The sequence below is a fragment of the Prosopis cineraria genome, unplaced genomic scaffold, assembly GCF_029017545.1.
Source record: "Prosopis cineraria cultivar Desert tree isolate PC_DT_omini unplaced genomic scaffold, ASM2901754v1 PC348, whole genome shotgun sequence".
NCBI lineage: Eukaryota > Viridiplantae > Streptophyta > Magnoliopsida > Fabales > Fabaceae > Prosopis > Prosopis cineraria.
The window spans coordinates 30,347-54,000 of NW_026555675.1; the positions used below are offsets into that span (position 1 = coordinate 30,347).

Consider the following 23,654-nt stretch of genomic DNA (forward strand, 5'->3'; position numbering starts at 1 on the left):
TCATAATGGTGTTTTGCTATTAATGAAAGTTGCAAATTTCACCTATGTCATTTGTTCATTTTTCTTATATTAATTATTCATTTTTATTGCACAAGTTGTTCATACACTTGGCTTTACTAGAAATAATAATGTCATTTCAGTTAACTCTTTAATTTTATTTCAGTACCTCACATGTATAGTGAAATTTCAGAATTTTAAGAGTTTTGATTGAAATTAAGTTAGGTCGAGGAGTTCTTATTGGAATTTTTCCTTTTTCTTGTATGGATAAGATGACAATTTTGTCTTTAAATTATTGTGTTAGAATAGTTGAGACCATATTTTTTTTAGTACAATTTTTCCCCTAGGTCAAAATATACCCCCTTCCATTAATTATAATAATGTTGGTAGTGAAGTTAAAAAAAAAATGAGCCTCACAGTATAAAAGTAACGGATGTTTTTATCTGATAATTAACGGAAAGAGGCACATCAAGACATTTTTAAATGCTGAACACCAAGATTACACCCAACAAAAAAAAAAAATAAGGATCCTAATTACTTTGCGATCTATAGTTTAAAGACAAAAATATCACATTTAACCTTTTCATGTTTAGTTAAGAAAATTTATCTACTAAGATTTTCATTTCAGATACCATTAAGTCATGTTTTAGCTGAATTTTTCAGAGAAGTCCGATAATTCCATAAGATAGATAAATTATCTATCGTGCATGTATTTTTGAAAAAATATTATTCAAGGACCACTCATATAAATTGATATCAAATAAGGATTACAAGATTTTGAAATATTACTGTAGAATTAGGAAACTGATTTGAAAATAAGTTTACATAAAAAAAAGATTATAATACTTCTACTTTTCTTTTTCTTTTGTAAAACTTGTCAACTGGTTTCTTGTTAAATGTGAATAAGTGCTTATTAATTCATAAATTATTACTTATTTATACATGATCTATAATTGTTCTTTTCTACAACAAAGTTTTTTCATATTTTTAAACTTGTCAATTAACAAATAATTCTTATTAAATATGAATATATACCTATTACACTATAAAAAAACAACTGATTAGCAACATAATCAGTGAAAATTCCGTCACTAAATGAATTAGTGATAGAATTAGTGAAGGAATATTTTGGTCAGTATAAACATTATCACTAATTCGTTAGTAATGAAATTTGCAATTCTGTCACTAATTTTTGACAGAATAGCAACTAAAATTTTTCATCACTAAATAAAGATAAGTTATTTTGATTTTGTGACATTTTTCAACAAGTTTATTCCGTCACTAATTTTGTTGTTAATTTATTAGGTGAATTAAAATATCATTGCCATATCACCTGGTGGACTAATGCCATCTTACTATCACCTAGTCACTTAGTGGACCAGTGTCACCTCACTGCCACATCATTTGTCATTGTCATATTAAATATTATTATCTTCAATTGTGCCTTGACTAACCTCGAACTTACAACTTCATACTCGCTAGTGCCTTTGCATTCACCTTGTTGTCAGTTGAACTGAAAGGAATTTTTAATTTTAATTGATAAATTAAATATATAATACTTAACCACACACACATATATTAATAAATATATTATTTAAATTATTATTAAATATAGTATTTAAATTTATTTATTTTTTAACATTATATTTATTTATTAATATGAAAAAATTAATTTATATATAATAATTATTTCTATTATATTTTATTTAAAAAATTATTTTTGATAGTAAATTTAATATTAAATTGAAAAATATTTATTATCATTATATATTATATTATAATTTGTATCTATAAAGTATATAATATTTTAAATTTTTATTTTAAATTATTTTATTTTATTTTTATTTTAAATAAGAATAATTAAGTATAAAATTTAAATTATTATTAATAATATAAAAATAATTTAAAATAATAAAATATTTTAAATTATAATTTTAAAATTATTTATTTATAGCATAATAACAAATTATTAAATCAATTATATATAAATATATATTATAAATAATAAAATTAAATTAAAAATAATTAGTGACAGAGCTATGTTAGAAAGCTCTGTGACAGAATTTTCAGTTGTAAATTTTATTACTAAATCAAAATAAGATATTCTAACCATTAGTGACGAAATTTTTCATTGGTAAATTCTAACAATAAATTATTTTCGATGGATTAGCAATGGAATTATGATAAAATTTTAATGACAAAACATTCTGTCACTAATCCACTATTTTTTTGTAGTATTAATTAATAAATGACTACCTATTGAAACATGATATACTTGTTCTTTCTTGCAACAAAGCTTTTTTATATTCCTGAACTAGTCAATTAATAAATAATTTTTTGTTAAATATGAATGGATACTTGTTAATTAATGAGTGGTTATTAGTTAAAACATAATCTACACTTGTTTCTTTTCACAATCAAGTTCTTTTAGATTCTTGAACTTGTCAATTAATGAATGACTTTTGTTAAATGCAAATGAATACTTGTTAATTAACAAAGGAATAATTATCAATTAAAAAAGAAAGACATGAGTATTATAATCTTTTTCTATTTAAAATTATTTTCAAATCCATCCTCTGATCGTGTTCTATGTGAAACCTAAGGTTGTTAAACTCGTGAGTTTAAGTAAACTTATGACATGAATGTAAACTCAAAATATAAATTCAAATCATAATTCGTAAGAGTTTATCTCTATTAATAAATAACTTTTAAAAATATATTCTTAAATAATTAAAATATAAAATATGATCATAATGTAATTTAAACATATTTCAGATATGAATAATTGAAATTAAATCTGCCCACATTCATAGATTAGTATACTCAACATAGAAATTTTAAAATAGGGTAAGTTATTTTTAGTACCTTTTGTTTTCTTTTTTATTAATATTAGTTTTTTGTTTTTTTAAGTTTTATTTTTCATTGAATCGGGTCTTACCAGTTTTATAATCAAGTTTTACGTATTATTTACCTATTTCATTCAAAAAATTTATGAGTGAGTTGACATGATTTTATAAATTAGAAACATAAAAATGGTAAATTTAGAAAGTCAACTCACAAGCTTAGCTGAGTTTTATCTAATTTGAGTTTATGAATGAGTTAATATAATTTTTAAGTTAGAAATGTAAAAACGAAAGATTAAAAAAAGTAAATTTGAGAGTTTGACAGCAATGATAAAACCCACACTAATTCCCTAATCCAAAGATGATTTCCTGGCTCCAGCACCAAAGAATCATTCCTGTATAATTACTAATTATCAATATTCTCTCCGTCCTAAATTATAAGATATTTTTAGATAAAATCTTACATATCAATAAATCTTATTAAATACACCTAACGACCTTATCTTTTCAAAATAAAAATATAAACTTTAAAAAATATCTATTATTTAATATATTAAAAAGAGAAGGAATAAAAATTAATTATAGAGAGAGAAAGAGTAATCTTAAAATTATTGCATTTAATAAAACATTAATTTACTTAAAGTGTCTTATATTTGAGATAAAAAAATTATTTTAAAAATATCTTATAATTTAAAATGGAGAGAGTATAAAAATTTCTATCATGACCGAATGCTTTAAATTGTTTTTTTAAGTTTTAAATAAATTAATTACTTTCTAGCTGCGATGGTTTCTTTCCTTTTTTTTTTAAAAAAAAAAACAATTTAAACGCACACCCACCTTCAAAGACCCTCTTCCCGTTTAAATATCTCCAAAAAGGGGATTGTCCCATGTACCTTCCCAATACAATGTTCACGGTCACCAACTCTATTTATGTCCCTGTAAAGATTTAAAGACTAATTTATTCTTCAGGCCAAAAAAAGAAAAAGAAAAAGACTAATGTATTCTGACACACTTCTATTTTGATAGATATATGTGTGTGTATATCAATCAATCAATTATATATATATATATTGGCTAAAATTATTTCTAGTTTATTTAATTAATTATTAATCAATTAATTAGACGTGAGTGCCGTGTTGTATTGTAGTATTGCGTGGTATCTTAATAATTAATGCACCACTTTCTTTCTTTTCTTTTCATACATAATGTACCACTTTCTACATATAAATGTCGATAATATGTCAATATCATCAATATATAATTAATTTAATATATCATATAAAAGTTGTGTGAGCCAGCCGCCTTAATAAATGACTAGTCTCATCACATCACATGAACAACACGGGAGGCAAATTTTTAGCTAAATTGGATATGGCGTGTTCCCTATAATCTATCTAATGACAATATTCCATATTATAATTTTATGTCACATTATTTCAATTGATTTTATCTTTATAGTAAAATATATAATTAATTTTTTGCATTTTTTCTTTTCATTATCATTAATGTTATAATCAATTTATATTTAATATCATTTAAATGTTATAATTTTATTAGATAAATAATAAATAATGTGATACATCTTCTGTGTTTAAGAATTTTTTTAATAGGAGATCCAATAAGTGCTCTTGATTGCCCCTCGGCATATTGTATACTCTTTTTATGATGATTAATAACAAGCCTACATGAGTTGCATCTTGAGGATTCACCAGAATGAGGGTATGCCTTTGGGCTCAAAAGTGCATCCATAAATCGGTAGTAAGATTTGATCTCAGTGAAGAATCAGGATATACTGTCGTTCTTGATGGTCAGTGCAGATCCGAAGGGGAAGGTGAGATCAGATGATGAAGTTGCTGATAAAGTTATGGGATTGACTACAGCAGCTTTTAACTCTCCATGCATCGCTTTGACGTTCGCCATGAAATGCTTGGCAGAAAACCCTCAAGTTTACCAAAGGATCAGAGATGGTACGTACGTGGGGGTGTGTGCATATAAAATCTTTTTGTGATTCCTTTTTCTGGATTGTAATTGGTGTCTGATTAAAAGCAGAGCAAATGGAGATTGTTGCATCTAAGCAAGCGTTTAATTTTCAATTTGTTAAATATTCATTTGATGAGACTCTATTTAATAAAAATTAATTTAATAAAAGTTAATTATTATAATAAAATTTATATTTAAATACATTTTTTTAAAAGTTAGTTTAATATATTAAAATTTATTTAGTTTGTGATAGTGAAATGTGTTTTTAAATATACAATTATTAAAAAAGATATTGATTTATGATGATTTATAATTTTTATTATACAAATATAATATATTTAAAATATTTAAAAAATGTGATAAAGATTTTAAAGAATGTAAAATTTGATCTATAATGCTAAAAATTTGGTCCTAATTATTTGTATTTTTTTAATTTTTAATTTTAGAAAATATAATAAATATTTATAATTTTTATTATACATTAATGTTAAAAATTAATATGATTAATTATTCAATTTATAATGCTAAAAAAATTGATATCTAATTATTATTATTGAAATAATAATTATATTTTAATGAATTAACTATTTTTTAAATAAAAAAATAAGATATTAAACTTGAGATAGTATGGTCAAATAACATCATACTTTTTAAATCTATTTTTCAAAAGTTTTAAATAGTTACGTTTCAAAAATTCACTTTCAACTATTATTTAAGTATATTTTTAAAATGTGCTTTCTTGTAAAATATTTTATTTAAATAATTTTTAACTTTTTAAAAGTTAAATTTTTTTTTTGAATATGAAATATGAAACAGAAGAAAACCAAACAGATCCTAAAGAACCTCGAGGGCTCTGACCCTGAACGACATACAGAGAATAAAATATTCATGGAACGTGTTGTTGGCAGTGATGAGAGTGATCCCTCCTCTTCAGGGAACCTTCCGAGAGGCCACGTCTGACTTTACATACGACGGCTACATTGTTCCTAAAGGCTGGAAGGTAGGGTCCAATATTATATTATCATGAAACCAGACTTCATTGAACAAATCCATGCCTTTTTTTCCCCCCTCCAACATGCTAACATGCATGTTATTAGAACGTGGGAGTAAGCTGACTCGTCTTGCTATGACAAGTTCCCATAGGATGGAATGAATCTTAATAAGAGATATGATTTCTTTTTTCTTGAATGTAATACTCTCTCTGTAACAATTTATAATAGCACATTTGGAAGCGATTTGAAATCTCAAAATATAGGATACTATACTTTAACAAAAATAAGATTTTACTAATTATGCTTTTTAATATTAATCTTCTCATTATATTGTCTTTTTAATATTTTTTTTACAAATGATGTATTAAATGAATGAAATTTTCTTAAGTTTATATTTTTTTAAAAAAATAAGAGTAAAAATATATTTAATGAACTTTATTGATATATGTGATTTTACCTAAAAGTGTGTTATAAATTAAAGTGAAGGTAGAATAAGTTAATTTCAACTAATTCACGCATATCAGAAAGTGTTGTTAGCACATTAAAGTTTAAAATTGAAATAATTTTTAATATTACACTATTAGTAATTACATTATGAAAACCCCATATAATGTCTCCTTCCTTACACATATAATGTCTTTGGTTTGTGCGTGAGGCAGGTGTACTGGACGGTGAGCTCTATCAAGAAAGACCCAAAAATATTTGCAGAACCAGACAAGTTTGATCCAACAATGTTTGAGGATGAGATTCCACCATTCTTGAACATGCCATTTGGAGGGGGTCCAAGAATTTGCCCTGGAAAAGATTTTGCGAAGCTTCAAATGCTCATTTATCTTCATTACGTCGTCACCTTCTTCAAATGGCAACTCATCAATCTCAATCCCAAGGTTCTTGCAGCCATGAACGCCATACCACTCGATGGCGTTTGGGTTCGTCTTCAGCGCTGTGTTCAGTAGACGAAGCACAAAGCAACCTCCTTTGTGCATTGTATATTGTAAAAAATAGATGAAAGCAGCCATGGCTATATCATATATGTGTCGTGTGTACGTGTGTATGTGTGTGTGTCATGTGTCATATATGTGTCATGTTTGTGTGCTTGATCGTATGTACGTATTTTAATAAAAATAGCTTCCTAAAGTTTGAAACCTCTCTTTTAGTTAGGGGTGTTCAAAGTTGTACTTGTTTTGGTCAACTAAAAAAAAAAATTTTGGGACGGGATGTTTGTGTGATGGATAGAAAAGGAATCGGGTTAGGACAGGACTTGAGATATCTTTCAGGACGTTTGGTCCTGTCTTGATATATATATATATATATATATATATTTCTTTTATTATATATGCTAATTATTATATCATTTTTATTGTTTATTTGTTTATGTTTTCTGTTTATTTTTACTTTATTTAATTTTACATATTTTTTGTGATATTTGATCTAACCAAGCAAGTTGTGAAATATTTTTTCATAATTATTAATATTAATTTCAGAAATTCAAAATGCAAATTTGGATTGCTGTCATTCAAGTAATTTAATGAGTTTATTTTTTAAGCCGATACTTGGACTCAATTGTTGTTGCTTATTAGAACATGAGCTTATAATAAGCTCTAACCAAATAGCCTATACATATTGGAGCGTCTGATGTCTTTATATTTATCTATTTATGTGTTAAAACTCAATTGATTAATCATATATATATATAAAAGTTATTTGTATGTGTTAGTTTAGTATCAGTAGTTATTTGAATATATAAGTATACGTGGCTAAAACAAGTAAGAGTGGTTATTAGTACGTTCCAATCCGACCTCAGTTCCATTCCAAATTAGAATGGGATGGGACATAAGAAAATTTGAGTCCCCATTATTTTTTGGGATTTGACAGAGGATTTAAGTGTCTCGGTTCTGTCACATTCAGTGGGCACCTCTACTTTTAATTTCCAAAAGTTTCAAAACAATGATGATGATTTTCCTTTTACATCGATCTTTCGATCTCTCCTACCTAAAAGTTAAAAACCATAGGTTAAAATATTGTGTTTTGTCGTGTTATTGACGAGCATCATGACATCGGGCTTGATTCTTTATATATATAAAATTCTGTTTTCTGACGCCATGTCGCTAGAATTTGTTCGTGCACATACAATTGACTTTTCTTTAATAGCAGTTTTGACATTCAATAACAAATATCTGACCCCTTTCACCAGTTATTTCTTTTTCTATCCGGAATTGTTTACTTTTATTATTTACAACATTCCCGATTTGAACTTCATGTGTCTTTCATTAGTTCGATATAGAATTTCATTGATTCTTTTAATTCATTCAAGAGCACTAGTAACGAGAGTGGACTCTTAAAACTTTTCATATATAATGAATTGAATTGTAATATATCAAAAGATAGTGAAAAATGGCAATACATATGTATGACTGATGAGTCATGCCCAATGATCATTGATCTATGGATTTAACAAAATTCTAGCTGGTGAAGAAATGAAAACATTCTTATTTTCTAGTCAACTCTAATTAACCAAGCCACAATGACATACTGAATTTCCTATAACTCTATATAATTAATAAAGCTCCTTAATTCTTACACTTTTTTTTTACCAACATTAATTCTTACACTTTAGAAGAACAAAGAGCATAACTATTTTTAACTTCCTAGGATTCATGATATCTTTAGAAATTCTTTTACTTTACTTTCTGAGTTAAGCTGCTCATCAACAATTCGACGTGAATTGAATCATATTTCTTGAAGAATTAGTCTCACATCCTCAACTGTCTGTGAATACCTTCAAAAAAAAAAAGTACAACGTAAATTTTTTTTTTTAATTCGTGTTTCATTTTTTAGGATTGAAATACAAAAATGCTCTGTACCGACAAAATGGTCATCCCTGCACTCCAATGAGCCCAAGAATCTCCTTCTCCAGCGATTTTGTGGATGTTCACCAAGCTCTTAAGCAAGAAAGACTCAAACCCTCGTGCTTGATTTTACTTATATGGAGGGAAAAAAGCAGAAAAATGTTTAACCAGACAAATTGAATTGGTTTTTCAACTGATAATTATACTTGGTCCTTTCGCTTCTTGTCTCTTTTTTCTAGATTATACTAAAACCTTTTCCATTTAAATAATTCTTCAGATAAATTTGTCTCCCTCTATCATTTATGGAGACAGGTTTGTGCAATTCTGTTTTGGCCTGAAGTGTTGGTGCAATTCTTTACTAAAAGGTTTTTCCCCTTTGCATGTTTAGTGGTCTGGTTATCAGCCTATTATAGTTCTTTCTTCAAGGACAGATGTATTAGGCTTTTAATTATGTGCACTTAGCATGGACTATGAATATGTATATAAGTGTGAGCCTACCCCATTTTGGTAATGCCTTCTCGACCAATTCCGACTCCAGTAGAGCAGGAAAATAACTAATGTCATATGTACCGTGTTCTTTACATGTATATTTCACATGAACAATATATAGCTTTGGCTTTTGCTTAATTTATTATCCTGAATAATTTTGTTACACGTTAATATCTAGATAATGATGAGAGAGCCCTCAGTGGGTTTTGTGGCTGCTGCTTTAAAGGATACAAGTCTAAAATGCTACAGAGGTTCAGAAGATAGTAAGCCTGCTTGACAAGTTGGACTATCTTATGAGGGTAACAAAATTTTGCATCTGATGTAGGCTATGAAATTCTGTAGTGGTAATATAAAGCTAGTTGTTTCTTGAACACTATATTTATTTGATTCGTTTGGTAATTTGATTTTCCAGTATGACTCATACAATGATAGAAACTAGTAATTTCAGTCAGCATTCAAGTTAATCCCCACTTGTGCTCCCCTTCACGAAACAAGAAATTAATTATTAGTAATTAGTCAGATATCAAAATGCTTTTATTTTATGCAATGATTTAAAAATCAGACCGAACCGGATGGTTGGACCGTCAACTGGTCAGGCTAATGGTTTGATCAAACCAAAAAAATCGTTTGAGGAGTTGGGCTGAATTGGGCCACTTTGAACCGGTGATCGGGACGGGAACCAAAATCAAGCCGGAAACTTATTGGACTGTTCAAAAAATGTCTCTTTTTTATATTTTTTTGTCAATTTTTTTTAAAATGACCAATTTTTTTTAATCATTTGATGTTATATTGCATTATGTGGTTTATTAAGTTATGATAAACTTAAAATATTTAATTTTATTTTTAAGTTAAGCAACAATTTCATATTTATTTTTTATATTTAAATTATTATATAAATATAATTTTTTTATTTTAATTATTACGTCACTGGTTCGACTACTGGTCCAACATGATTGGACCATGCGAACTGTAAACCGTTAGCCCTTTTGGTTCAATATCCGATTTGGTTTTAAAAACATTGGTTTATGCAAGATTTATAAGGGGAGACATTTAAAAGCTAAGCTAATGGCAAGTTTGGTCTCACCTTTAGCTGCTTTTAATTGTAAGCTACCTTCTGAACTATGAATTTCAGTTCATATCTCGTTACATTTTTGTTGAGCTCTCTTTCCCTCTTACTTTTTGGTCCCATATTTAATGTGCTCACTGTATTCATGTCTTCCCTCCTGTGAAAGTGAGTCCACAATACAATAGAGCTACTATAGGCGGTATGTTGGAGGGTCTGAACAGAGCCGTAGCCATAGACGGGAATCTACTATTCTTTGTTTCGAATGACATTGTTGAAGTTCTCATATCCTGAGGACTATCTCTCATGTTTGAATGCTAAAGTGAATTAGTTGCAAGATCATGTCCAGGGGCGAAACCAGCTCTAGATTTTTTTTTGGGGGGGTGGATTTTAAAAATAAATATACACATATATATGTTACAAAATTTTGACTAATTTTATAACTTATAAAATATCATTAAATGAAAAAATTGTTTGCAATTATATAAATATTTAAAAATTCATATTTTTTTAATTATAAAATCCTTTGATATAACTTGTTTGGAAGAGGACAACCCATTGAATCACATTTAAATTTTAAAAGATTAGCTTCATGGCTGTCGACTGTAAAAATATCTTAAGAATTGAGAAAAAAAAAATATTACAGGATCTAGCTAAAATTTATTTTAATGGACAATAAAAATTAATTAAAATAAAAAACTAAAAAATTGAAATGACTCAGGTATGATATCCTTGAAAATAAATATGATCGACATAAGAACATCATTTCCTTCAATAAACTTTTAACTTTCTGGGTGGACAAAAAAAGAATAAGCTTAATTTAACTGGACCTCGCCATCATCCCCACCCCCCCCCCCCCCAAACTACTTCCTTCACACGCCATTGATGAGATTAGAGAAGACAGTGGTCTTCAGTCTCCCTGTTTCGGCTTCTGGGAATTCACTTCCTTTCTATCTCATCATGTATAAAATAGGTGAGAAGTTGCATGGCCCCCCTCAATGATAACGTAGTTTCGCCCTTGATTATGTTAGAATTTCATTGCATGCTGTATTAAATGTCTATGCTTTTTATGTTGACTTTATTGAAATTATTTATTTTTATTATTTTTTTATATATAGAATCTTTTTCTATTATGGTATTTTGTGTTTACTAGATTTTTTTTAAGGAATGGTGGGTTGGGGAAGGGAATAAGTTGGATAGGAAATCAGGATTTTCAAATTTCACAATTGTTTTCTCAGAGAAAACAATTATTAGTGAATATAATTGCAAGTTTATGATTAACTAGATGTGGTGTCCTAGGTGAGGTAGACAATTCATGACTTGCATACAGTGCAGCTTCTATAGATTATATACATATACATATACACATACATATATATACTGATTTTTATATTAATTAAAATATAAAAATTAAATATACAACAACAACGAGCCTTATTTTGTTAGGTGGGGTTATAACTTAAATTTGTATTTCATTTAAAATGAAAAGTGGGGGAGGCACACACCTTTTTTTTGCTAATGATTGTGATTGGGCTTTCCCACATATACTGAAGAGTCTTTGAGGCATTCCTATTTTTCACTGGAGGTTACTTGTTTCTTTGTTACACCCTAACTAGTATTGAGCTAGCTTTTTACTTATAATTGTTTTGTCTTGAACCTAAAAGTCAAAGCTATAATAATATTTTTGATTTAACAAAAATTTATAACGCGGGGTTGATAAATTAATAAATAATTAAATACACATTGGGATACATTAGATCCATGGTAGTAGGGCAGTCATGAAAACTACTCAGAAACTAGTTTGAGAGCCAACAATTTTATATGCTAATTCTGATTTCATATAACTTGTTTTCTTTTTATTCTGCAGGTACTATTTGCTTCGTGAATCAAATCAAAATTGCTTTGTTCTTACAGTTTATGGCATACATATAGATGTGATAAGAGTTTGTTGCTGCAGTTTTATCTTATTTATCCTTTTAATGTTTTTGAAGCCTATTAGCCACAGTATATCGTAAAATACTATTGTTTAAGAAAGAGATACTACATTATGATATGCTTATTTTAGTGTACACATGCTTCGGAGCTGAGATGACGTGGCAAGCCAGACACAGACACAACAGAAATATGAAGTGCTTATCAGATTTAAAGTGTTGTTTATGTCTAATGTTAGTGTGCAACTAGTGTCAAACAACTCCTTTTCTGAAAGTGTAGTGTGTAACTGCCGTAGATCTGCATGGACTTTTATTAGATGATCCATAAGATCAAGAACTGATTGCTGACAAACCCTTTGTGTCAGAGTTATCTCCATTAATGCGAACGTCATCTAAGCCCAAAGCATGAGAAGAAAAGGAAAGAAAAATGAGCTATCTATCCTATTGATATTTTACATCAGTAGTGGAATTCATTGGTCATTTCTTTTATTTATCAGATCAAGGAAAGAGATGAGCTAACGCTGCTTGATCCATATTTCCGCGAGGTTGATTTTTCATGGAAGGAGAAGGTATGCTTGCATATCCAACTCATGCTTGCTTTCTTTTGGATTTCCATTTGCTGGTTAAACTTGTTTCATGGAACTCTGAACTTACTCATGTTCTGGTTGTTATATTAATCCAAGGATTTCCTAATTCTCCAATGTCCATATGATAAAACTAGTCACTCCGACCAAGCATTCAACTTGTGTTATGTGTGTATATCTCCAATTAGCTGTGACCCCTCAACAAGTTGTTCTCTCGTCAATAATTGCACAACACAGACCCTGAGGGGAGACTCATTAACATGAGCCTTGCTTCTTTGGCTAATTGGCTGTTTGTTCTTAGTTTGGAATGGTGTATATTTCTTTTGTAAATACATTTAGGTGATTTTGCCGCCCCAGCTCATGGATTGAAGTTACTATGGAGACAGGTTTTGGTTTTGGTTTTCATTTTTCTGGAAATCAAGTTCAGTAAATGTTTAGCACAGTGATTTTTAAGATTGTTGTTGGAGGGGCAGCTTTAGCAAGACCACCTCACCAGTTGACCATGTTGTGCATTGTTATTGTGGATAAAACTTGCGTGTAAAATTCGAGACTACATTGATTGATATAAGAAAGATTTTTTTTTCTTTCAAAGGAAATATTTACAAGTAGTTTAACTTAAAATTGATTAATTTATCATACTTGTTTTTGCACAAATTTTTTTAAAGACGTGCTAATAATATGTCAAATTTAAGAGATTTATTAGTAATTAATTTTTTTTATGTGGGACTTATCTGTAATTTTTCCTAGAAATTATTAAATTGTGTTTGTATCCTTGATATAATACACACAACCGCATTTGGAGTTTGGACTATGTCTTTTTTTTTTGAAAAAAAAATTATACATTTAGACTTTGCTAAGTGTAGAAATGAAATGAGAACTTATTCCCTAATACCAAACGAAGCCACAATGTGGATAAGATAAAGTAATATTGAATGAGTCAATTTTTTCTTCTTCAATGACCAGTCCTTGCATTAATGCCAGCCAAAGGATAGTATTTTTGGTATTTTCTACATATTGTGTATCAATTAGTAGTGTCATATCTATTTCATATTAATTAATAAATTAATAATTTGAAGTTAATAGATTCATTGAGGCAGACTCGGTAAATTAAAAGAAGACATACACAACGTCAGTCGTGTCATAATTTTGTTTGAAATTAAAGTCCTTCGGTCGAAAATAATTTTGATCACGAAACTAAAAATTTCATGACCTCAAAATAAATATATAAATAAATATCTGTCAAGAAGTGCTCACATTTAGTATCTTGCCATGTCTCAAAAAAAATCATTTTTTAATAGGAGAATACTTATTGGCAACAAAAAATTTAAAAATAAATAAATCTGATTCTTAAATTAAAATTGGGAAGGGCTTATAGCTTTAATAACAAGGTTGTCTAGCCTCATTAACTAAGCATTGGAAATTCAAACATATGTATGTTGAAAAATTTAAATTATAACTATAATGGAGAAAATTTTGTCCAAAGTGTACCACAAGACATTACAGTCCCAACAAGGATTTGAACCTTTGCTAATTATATTGTGAAAGGTTAGTCTTTTTTATTATGTCTACCTTAATGGTAGAGATAACGAGGGATCAAGGGGAGTTGCAACCCTCCTAATTTTTTAATTTTTCTTAGTAAAATATAGAATTTATATATTTTTGGCCTTTCAAGTATATTTGATACCAATAAACTTTAACTTTAATTACCTAAACTTTAATAATCATTTATTTAAAAGTTAAGAGATTATAATGGGCATAGTCTTATAGAAAAAGTTACTCCTCTTTGTAACAACCAAGCTATTGAAATTTTTTATGAATTGTTTTATACTTTGATATAATTTGATTTCATTGATAAAAAGCTTATGTAACAATTGAGTATCATTATTGTGTTATATATTTCATTTGTCATAGTTTATTAATTGAAAAAAAAATTAGATTAAGTGAACAAGCAATATAACTTCTTAAATTGAGTGTACAACTTTGAATCTTAAAAATGTATTTATTAAATCATTTAATACTAAAAATATCTGCAATCTTATTGAGAAATTTTACTCTCTAGATTTTCCAATCAAGAAAGATTCCATTGGAATATGAATTATAACATTATGATCTTGATATTCCCAAAGATCTTAATTTTCATGACTTAACTATTATAAGTAAATTATGTCAAAAGTTTGTAGAGATTGAAAAATCTAAATTTTAATTCTTTGATTGACATATTACTGGGGCTTGTACAACTCTTTTATTGTGAACGGCAACCATTGGATGGACATTTTAAGCTATACAAATTATAAAAAAAAGACATGGAAGATAATTTTTCACCAATTTAATAATGGTTTGTATTGAAAAGAAAATAGCTGAAAATTTTATTGCAAATATTATAATTAATTGATGATTTTATATCATGAATTGACAGGAAAAACATAAAAAATGAAAATACATATTTATTTTGGTTATATATTTATAAAATTGATGGTGAATATGTTAAAATATCTATGTTATATAATATTATAGTATATATATATATATATATATTCTTCAATTATCATATATGTTTTGTAATCACGGTCCCTCTAAACTAAAAATCATGGCTTCGCCCGATGATATATATATATATATATATATATTTTAATTAAGTCATGGTATATTCAAGTTATTTCACATTTTTATTTCTTTTTCTTCTAGCTATGAAACATAAATTTATATCAATTGTGTTAGGGGTTTTTATTGCTAGTTAAAAAAATTTCTATTGACATTTTTATATCATTTTATCCAAAGTCAAGTGATAACTGATTTCTTTATTTTTTTAAAGGTTACATGGACTATTCAATCCAAATATATATATATATATATATATAAGGGGAAAGTACTATTTACGTCTCATAAAAATAAAGATTCTCACAAAATTGGGGGTTTGACAACAATTATTCAAAATTATTTAAACATGTGAAACAATTGTATGATTTATCTATTGAAATAATATATGATTGTCTGACCAAAACAAGAAAAAAGAACTAATATATGATACGCGTTCTTCGATCATTTATTTATACTTCTCTTGTTACTTATTGCCACTTGCATGCATATTATGGAAAAGTCTACGAGAGTAACATCAAAGACAAAGAATAATAATATTAGTTATTACTATAAAAAATAATAACCTGGTTCTCCAATGGCTTAAATATTTTTTAAAGTTTTTGTTAAATTAATGAATTGCTAGTTGCGATGGGTCGTCACATATACCTTCTGAAACTTGGGACGGTCGCTTAATAATGCACTTGAAAAATTTCCCTAACCAACTTCGTCGTCGTCCATAAATTAATCCACTGGATGGTAATAATCTTTCCCCTGTAATGTACCTCTATACATACTATTCTTCTCTGGCATAAAATTACTAACATGGGCATAAGATAAATGGATTTGAATCCGATGAGTAGTCTAAGTTAATTTACTCAATGAGTATCTCACGTGGCATAATAATAATTATTTGATTTAGTCAAATAGTTGTTAGAAATTTTGTCATATGTTATTCATAAAATACTAAATCCCATTATTTTTGAAAGGAATGACATGTGTAAGGAGTATTCTGATCATGAAAATTGTTTTAAATTTATTGGATGAAAATATATTAGATTTGGATTTAGTAATTATAAACACTGAGTATCTGTATCATCTAAATCATTGAAATATATATCAATGATTCAAATAAACTCATTCATTTATTAATATCAAGTAATAAAATATCAATTTAAAATTATTGATATGAATTTTAATAATTTTGATGATGCATATACTCAATGTTTATATTAATTACAGTTACCGAATTCAGATCTAAATATATCTCAATAATTTTCAAGTATTACTAAAATCTATGATTGAGATACTCATTAAATGAGTGTATTTGTCTAGATGATCAAATATTAATAATCACATTAGTGGATTACATACATATATATATATATATATCAATTATTTATATATTTGGCTGACTTCTAATTCTAGCTTAATTAATTGGATGTGAGTGCCGTGTGTGTGTATTTTATTTTATTGTATATTATGGCATCTAAGAATTAATGCATCACTACTTTCTATATAATTATGGAGCTAAGTTTTCGACTTCAAGAACCACTATACGTAATGGAGCCTCTCTTGTTCTCAATTTGTGTCATCGTTTTCACTCTGGTTTCCCTATTTGTTTACAACGCAAAGTCCCATGGAAAATCCAAGAACCTTCCACCTGGTAGTTTCGGGTGGCCCTTCATCGGAGAAACCTACGAGTTCATCTTCTCCAACCACGATAAGTTCATAAGTGGCAGAATGCAAAACTACTCTTCCAAAATATTCAAAACCCATCTCTACGGCCAACCTACCGTCGTCCTCTGTGGTCCTTCCGGCCACAAATTCATCGCTGCTAATGAAGGAAAGCTCATGACCGCATGGCGCCCAACCGCCACGCGAAAGCTCTTTCAAAGTAATTATATGTTTGTGTGTGTATATTCTGCATATTCTGAAGATCAACTTCGTTATTTTTGTCTAAACATTGGGTTAATTATTTGTGTGTCCTATATATATATATATATATATGTCAACAGGTGCGATGCCGACAGGTGACTCCATCGTTTCACGCCAATCCGAGATCCATTTGGTTCGTGCGCCTGTGTTCATCACTCAAGAAGCTCTGGTGGCTTATGCTTCGGTCATGGATGGTGTGACGAAGCATCACTTTGAGACGCACTGGTTCGGGAAATCACAGGTTGAGGTTTTTAGCCTTCTCGAGCTTCTCACAGTGGGCATAGCCACAAGACTCTTCATGGGCCTCCAAGATCTTGATTGTGTGGCCAAGATGGCCAAGTGGTTCGGCCATATCGCTCAAGGCCTCCACGTTCTCCCGTATGAGATTCCTGGTAATTAGTTCTTCATCCGTATCAATTTATAAGATATTTTTGTGATAAAATTACATGTGATAAGTTGTGTAAATGTGGGTGGTCTTGAACTTAATAATTAATATAAAATAAAGGAGAATGATTTATAAACTTAACTTTAAAATTTTGAGTTCAGATGGCTTCTCTTTCTATTATTCTTTGTCTATTTGTTTGCTCTCCACTCCCAGTAGTCTCTCCTCTTTTCACAGCACTTGTATCAACAGAAGTTCTTATATTTTATGACACCAAATCACCAATTGAACAATGTCCTGTAAATGGGACGGAAGGAATCCAATTGATCATCAGCAGTAACCAAGTCATACGTGTTCATAACATTGAAAATTGAGTCAACTTAGCATTTACACTATTAACGAGGTGTTCTGATCATGTTTTGACTATGATTTTAACCATTAATCCTTAAACCAATTATTTATATCATATCATGTCATTGTTGTAATATAATTACAGGGACTACGTTTGGTCGGGCTATGAAGGGGAAGAGAGCTGTGATGAATGAGATTATGAAGTTGATGAATGAGAAGAGAGAGAGACTGGCCAAAGGTGAGATGCCAACCGATATATTGTCGTACATGATGGTCAGTGCAGATCCGAGCGGAAAAATCAGATCAGATGAAGAAGTTGCTGATAAAGTTATGGGATTGACTACAGCAGCTTTTAACTCTCCATGCATCGCTTTGACGTTCGCCATGAAATACTTGGCAGAAAATCCCCAAGTTTACCAAAGGATCAGAGATGGTACGTACGTGGGGTGTGTGCGTGTGTATAAAATCTGTTTGTGATTCCTTTTTCTCGGTTGTAATTGATGTCTGATTAAAAGCAGAGCAAATGGAGATTGCAGCATCTAAAGAGCCTGGAGATACTCTGAGCCTGAACGACATACAGAGGATGAAGTATTCATGGAATGTGTTGTTGGAAGTGATGAGAGTGATCCCTCCTCTTCAGGGGACCTTCCGAGAGGCCATGTCTGACTTTACATATGACGGCTACACTGTTCCTAAAGGCTGGAAGGTAGGGTCCAATATTATATTATCATGAAACCAGATTCATTGAACAAATCCATGCCCCCCCCCCCCCCCTTTTTTTTTCCGTCCGACAAGCTAACATGCATGTTTTTAGATCGTGGGATATAAGCAGACTTGTCTTGATGTGACATGTTTCCATAGGATGGATTTAACCTTAGTAAGATATATGGTTTCTCTTTTCTTGAAAGTAACACTCTCAGTGTCACAATTTATAAGAGCACATCTGAATAGATTTGACATTTCAAAATACAGAATAATATAATAAAAATAAGATTCATTAATTATATTTTTTTAATATTAATCTTCTCATTACATTGCCTTTTCAATTTTTTTTACAAATGAGATATTAAATGAATGACATTTTTTTAGGTTTATATTTTTTTTTAAAAAATAAGGTTGTAAAATATATTTAAAGAGTTTTATTGGTATATATGATTTTATCTAAAAATGTATTATATATTACTCCCTCTGTTTCAAATTATAAAATATTTTTTCTCAGTTTACCTTGGTTCAAAAAAAAAGACACTTAGTAGGTTTTGAAATTTTTTTCTTGTTTAACCCTTATACTTATTAACTTGGTTTGTTATGTAGCCTAATTGATATTTATTATATTTTTCTTACTCTTTATGATAGGCAAAACTTTATTAGTCTGCAAGGAGGATTATGTTTTTCATGTTATCGTATTTCATTAAAAAAATATTATTCCTCTCATTTAATTTATTATTGACTATTTGGAGAAAAGGATAGAAAGAAAAACTCATGATACTTATAATTGAAAGTATGGATTTTATTGGTATTTGAATTATAATTAAAAATGTCTTATATTTTGAACTAAAAGAAGTAGAATAGAGGTAGAATAAGTTAATTTCAACTAATTCATGCATATCAGAAAGTGTTGTTAAGACATTAAAGTTGTCATAAAATTGAAATAATTCTTAATACCACACTATTAGTAATTACATTACGAAAACCCCATATAATATCTCCTTCCTTACGCACATAATACGTTTGGTTTGTGGGTGAGGCAGGTGTATTGGACGGTGAGCTCGATCAACAAAGACCCAAAAATATTTACAGAACCAGACAAGTTTGATCCAACAAGGTTTGAGGGTGAGATTCCACCATTCTTGAATATGCCATTTGGAGGTGGTCCAAGAATTTGCCCTGGAAAAGATTTTGCGAAGCTTCAAATGCTCATTTATCTTCATTACGTCGTCACCTTCTTCAAATGGCAACTCATCAATCTCAATCCCAAGGTTCTTGCAGCCATGAACGCCTTACCACTCGATGGAGTTTGGGTGCGTCTTCAGCGCTGTGCTCAATAGACGAAGCAGTCCACGAAGCGGCCTCCTTTATACATTAAAAACAAAAAAGATGAAGCAGCCACGGACACATCCATCATATATATGTGTCATGTGTGTGTACGTATATATATAATCTATACAAAAAATTATACTAATACAAGAATAATAAAAAAAGAAAAAAAAAGGGATAAGAGAGGACATGCATGAGTTGTGGAGATATTGTAGAGCTTGCAGAAATATTTGAATAAATCGTGTCGATATCTCCCAGTTAAAATCGTAGCTAGGTTAAGATATATTGTGTTCTGTCGTGTTATGGACAAGCATCATGGCATCGGGCTTAATTGTTTACATACATACATACATACATACATACATACATATACATATATATATATATATATATATATTAATAATTGTTTTATGGTGGCATCGCGTACGCTTTAATTTGTCATTGCACAATTGAGTATTGACTTTGCTTTAATAACAGTTTTGACTTTCAATAACAAATAGGGAGAGGATCACATTTAAGGATATGTGAAGAATATTATTTGCAGAAAAGGACAAATATAAGTAATAAGTAATCATTCAAAAAAAAATTATATTCTTATTTTAACAACAATCTATTTCAGTTGGGAAAAAAAAAAACAATCTATTTCATATTGATTCTTCACAAATTCCTTGATATGATTCTCCCCAATAAATATCTGTGCATCCATTTCACCAATTTATTCCCTTTTTTAAGTTTCCGAAACTGTTATTAATTTTATGATTTTAACATTACAGATCTGAATCATGTGTCTTTAATTAATTCCATATAGAATTTCAGTGGTGCTTTTAATCCATTCAAGAAACTACTAGTAATGAGTGGAGTCTTAAAAAGTTTAACATATAATGAATTAAAATATTTTTTCTCATTATTGAATTGTAATATATAATATGAATCATGCCCAGTGATCATTGATCTTTGGATTTAACAGAGTTCCAGCTAGGAAAGAAATGAAAAAAAAAAAATACTTATTTTCTAGTCAATACGCAAATCAACCAAGCTACAATAACTTATGAATTTCCTATTACTATATATAATTAATAAAGCTCATTAATTCTTACACTTTAGGAGAACAAAGAGCATAACTAGTTTTAACTTCTTCGGATTCATGATATCTGGAAATTCTATTCTATTACTTTCTGAGTGAAGCGATCAAAAAGCTCATCAACAATTCCACGTCCGAAGTGCTGCTCAATCAGATCTCCCAAGAAAGCTCGTAACATGGAGACAAAGTTGGAGGCTTTTGGGGTTGAATAAAATTCTTCAACTTTCAGTGTCTCAATCCGCTCAATACTGAGACTCTCATTCTTCTCCAGGATTTCCTTCAGATTCTTTGCAGGTGAATAAAAGAGAGGCAAATTGAGTGAGTCAATCTTTTTCTTCACCCACTCGTCCCTGCATCATCATCCATGTGAGCCAGATTTTAGTTCTCTCTTTCTTTTCTTATTTATAAATCATCTCCAACATATTTAATAAATTTTTATCTTTGACTTTATTAAATATACATACTTTTAACAACGTATTTTCTTTCATATTTAATGAAAGTAATATGGGAAATTTCTGATAAAAGTGCATGACATGAAGATTAGAGAAGTAATTCAGACGGTTAAAGGCTTCTCAATTACCACTCTAGCCATGTCCATGAGAGTAGATCCAAGAAGCTCATAAGCCCTAGAAGGATGTATATCAGATTCGAGAATCACATCAGGCACAGTAGCGATCTGAAGCGCCATTAGCCCATTGCTCACAAGCTCTTGCGCTCAGCATGCAAAAAATTCTCCAAGTCAGCTCTGTACTGTGCTAAATACGCATCTTCTACTTCCTTAGGAGCATTTACGTGATGACTCCTTCCTTTGTTAAATGCACTGCAGCTTCTATCTGCAATCTCTTTAGGAACCCTAGAAAGCCATGAAGTGTTGAAGATGAGTGGACAAAATGGAGAGTTTTCTTTGGGAATAAGCGTCCAAGGAAAGAGCCAGGAACCCCAGAAGCGAAGTAGTTTCTATTTGGAGGAAGCTGCTTGAAGAATGTGTTGAAGTTATTTGAAACTTGGTCGTTGAAGAAGACATGGAATTCTGGGATTTGATGAGCAGAAAGCTTTGAGTTTTGTAATAATATTATTTTTCTATCAATTCTGTTATGGTTTGCATTGCAACAATGGCATTAGGCCCAGTGGAGCAGCCAAGGTCAGCAATCCGAATGACGTTTGTAGGTCCAATGTATGTCATGGGATCAAAGTTCTTGACTATTGCTTCCTCAATCAGTTTTTTGTTAGCTTCAAAAACTTCTCCCTGTAGAAAAAAGACACGCAATATAATTAAATGATAAGTTTGAAATCACATCGCACAATCATACATATGTGTGTGTGCGTGCGCGCATGTCACTGTATTAAAATGTGAAGAAATTACCAGTATGCAGCAGAAGCTTAGTTTATTGAGAAGAAGAGGCAATGGCATATGAATTTGATGTGCCATTAATTAACATCGTATATAAGTTAAAAGTACAAGTTTAATACCCGAAAGGAAGAGTTTTGAGCGTAGCTGTGAGGACCCTCTCCTCCTGTCATTGCAAATGATGATTGATTCTCCATATATATTAGCTATTAGATGGTGTCTTATCTACCTGCATGATTTTTCTTCAGTGGTAAGTTATTTTGTGAACCAAGAATAATAATACCGCAGAACTATGACAAAGAGAGAGAATATACCATACGAGTTTATTAATTCTGTATAGGAAAACACAGTTTCCTAAATGAAAACAAGCTGTAGAACTTGAGCTTTCTGGTTAATGCAAGAAGCCGATGCTGATGCATTTATATGCATATAGGAGTGTGTCTGTGTGTGTGTGTGTATGGTGTTCAAGGATATCGTTGTTGGGTGAGTCAAAATTCAAAACATGGCTCCCAAGCTAGGCGGGTGAATTGAATTTTGTTAATTATTTTACTTTTCAAAAAACTTTACGGTTTTGTGGAGTTTACTGCTGCATGTTATGATAATCATCAATGATGTCAACACACTACTGGCTTTGCTCATCAACGACGTCGCTTTATTATATTATTGGATGCTAGTGACCTTAAATTTGGATTTAAGAGAGAAGAGGAATAATATATAATTCATCTGGAGTTATCACTACTTCGCAGCCATGCTTCTAATAATAGATCCAAATTATTGTTTGAATTTTTTATCCTTGAGGAATTTTTGTTGACCAATATACTTAAGGAATTTATTGTATACACAAAAATACATAATATATATATATATTAACTAATTATGATGATAGAAGTTAAAGTTGAATCAATTTTAATCAAGCAAATATTCTGAGAAATAAAATATCCTAAATTGAAAATTATTATTAAGAATATATATATATATATATATTATATCATAAATTCAATTTAAAAATAAAAATAATTTATATATATGTAACTCCCATATTTGCAATTTAAAAATCAGAAGATGATGATGATGATAATGATGATAATTAAATATATATAATTTCATTAAAAAATTCAGCATCACTCACTACCCATTCAAATCATCAAATTTGTTTAAATGAAATCTGAATGGGCAATAATAAAAAGAAAAATTTAACTTTGAGTTCTTACATTTTAT

At 29.5% G+C, this 23,654-nt stretch overlaps 2 protein-coding genes and 1 pseudogene across 2 annotated transcripts; 2 read left to right on the forward strand and 1 right to left on the reverse strand.

The window, feature by feature from the left end:
- Positions 1 to 4,525: 4,525 nt before the first annotated feature.
- LOC129296542 (beta-amyrin 28-monooxygenase-like) lies at positions 4,526 to 6,768 on the forward strand. Its single transcript, XM_054935124.1, has 4 exons — positions 4,526 to 4,559; positions 4,658 to 4,807; positions 5,729 to 5,820; positions 6,472 to 6,768. Exons 1-4 carry the CDS (start codon positions 4,526 to 4,528, stop codon positions 6,766 to 6,768), a joined length of 573 nt encoding a protein of 190 aa, XP_054791099.1.
- A 10,082-nt stretch (positions 6,769 to 16,850) lies between these two features.
- LOC129296548 (beta-amyrin 28-monooxygenase-like) lies at positions 16,851 to 20,271 on the forward strand. The gene is made up of 5 exons (XM_054935130.1): positions 16,851 to 17,199; positions 17,321 to 17,632; positions 18,119 to 18,406; positions 18,492 to 18,679; positions 19,722 to 20,271. Exons 1-5 carry the CDS (start codon positions 16,866 to 16,868, stop codon positions 20,016 to 20,018), a joined length of 1,419 nt encoding a protein of 472 aa, XP_054791105.1. The 5' UTR covers positions 16,851 to 16,865; the 3' UTR covers positions 20,019 to 20,271.
- An 896-nt stretch (positions 20,272 to 21,167) lies between these two features.
- On the reverse strand, positions 21,168 to 22,633 carry LOC129296543 (loganic acid O-methyltransferase-like; annotated as a pseudogene).
- Between the last annotated feature and the right edge of the window lie 1,021 nt (positions 22,634 to 23,654).

Coding starts and splice junctions, on each gene's coding strand:
- LOC129296548 (XM_054935130.1), top strand. CDS start 16,866: ATGGAGCCTCTCTTGTTCTCAATTTGTGTCATCGTTTTCACTCTGGTT. Junction 17,200..17,320: donor CACGCGAAAGCTCTTTCAAA/GTAATTATATGT, acceptor ATATGTCAACAG/GTGCGATGCCGACAGGTGAC. Junction 17,633..18,118: donor TCTCCCGTATGAGATTCCTG/GTAATTAGTTCT, acceptor ATATAATTACAG/GGACTACGTTTGGTCGGGCT.
- LOC129296542 (XM_054935124.1), top strand. CDS start 4,526: ATGAGTTGCATCTTGAGGATTCACCAGAATGAGG. Junction 4,560..4,657: donor GAGGATTCACCAGAATGAGG/GTATGCCTTTGG, acceptor TGGTCAGTGCAG/ATCCGAAGGGGAAGGTGAGA. Junction 4,808..5,728: donor TTACCAAAGGATCAGAGATG/GTACGTACGTGG, acceptor TGTTGTTGGCAG/TGATGAGAGTGATCCCTCCT.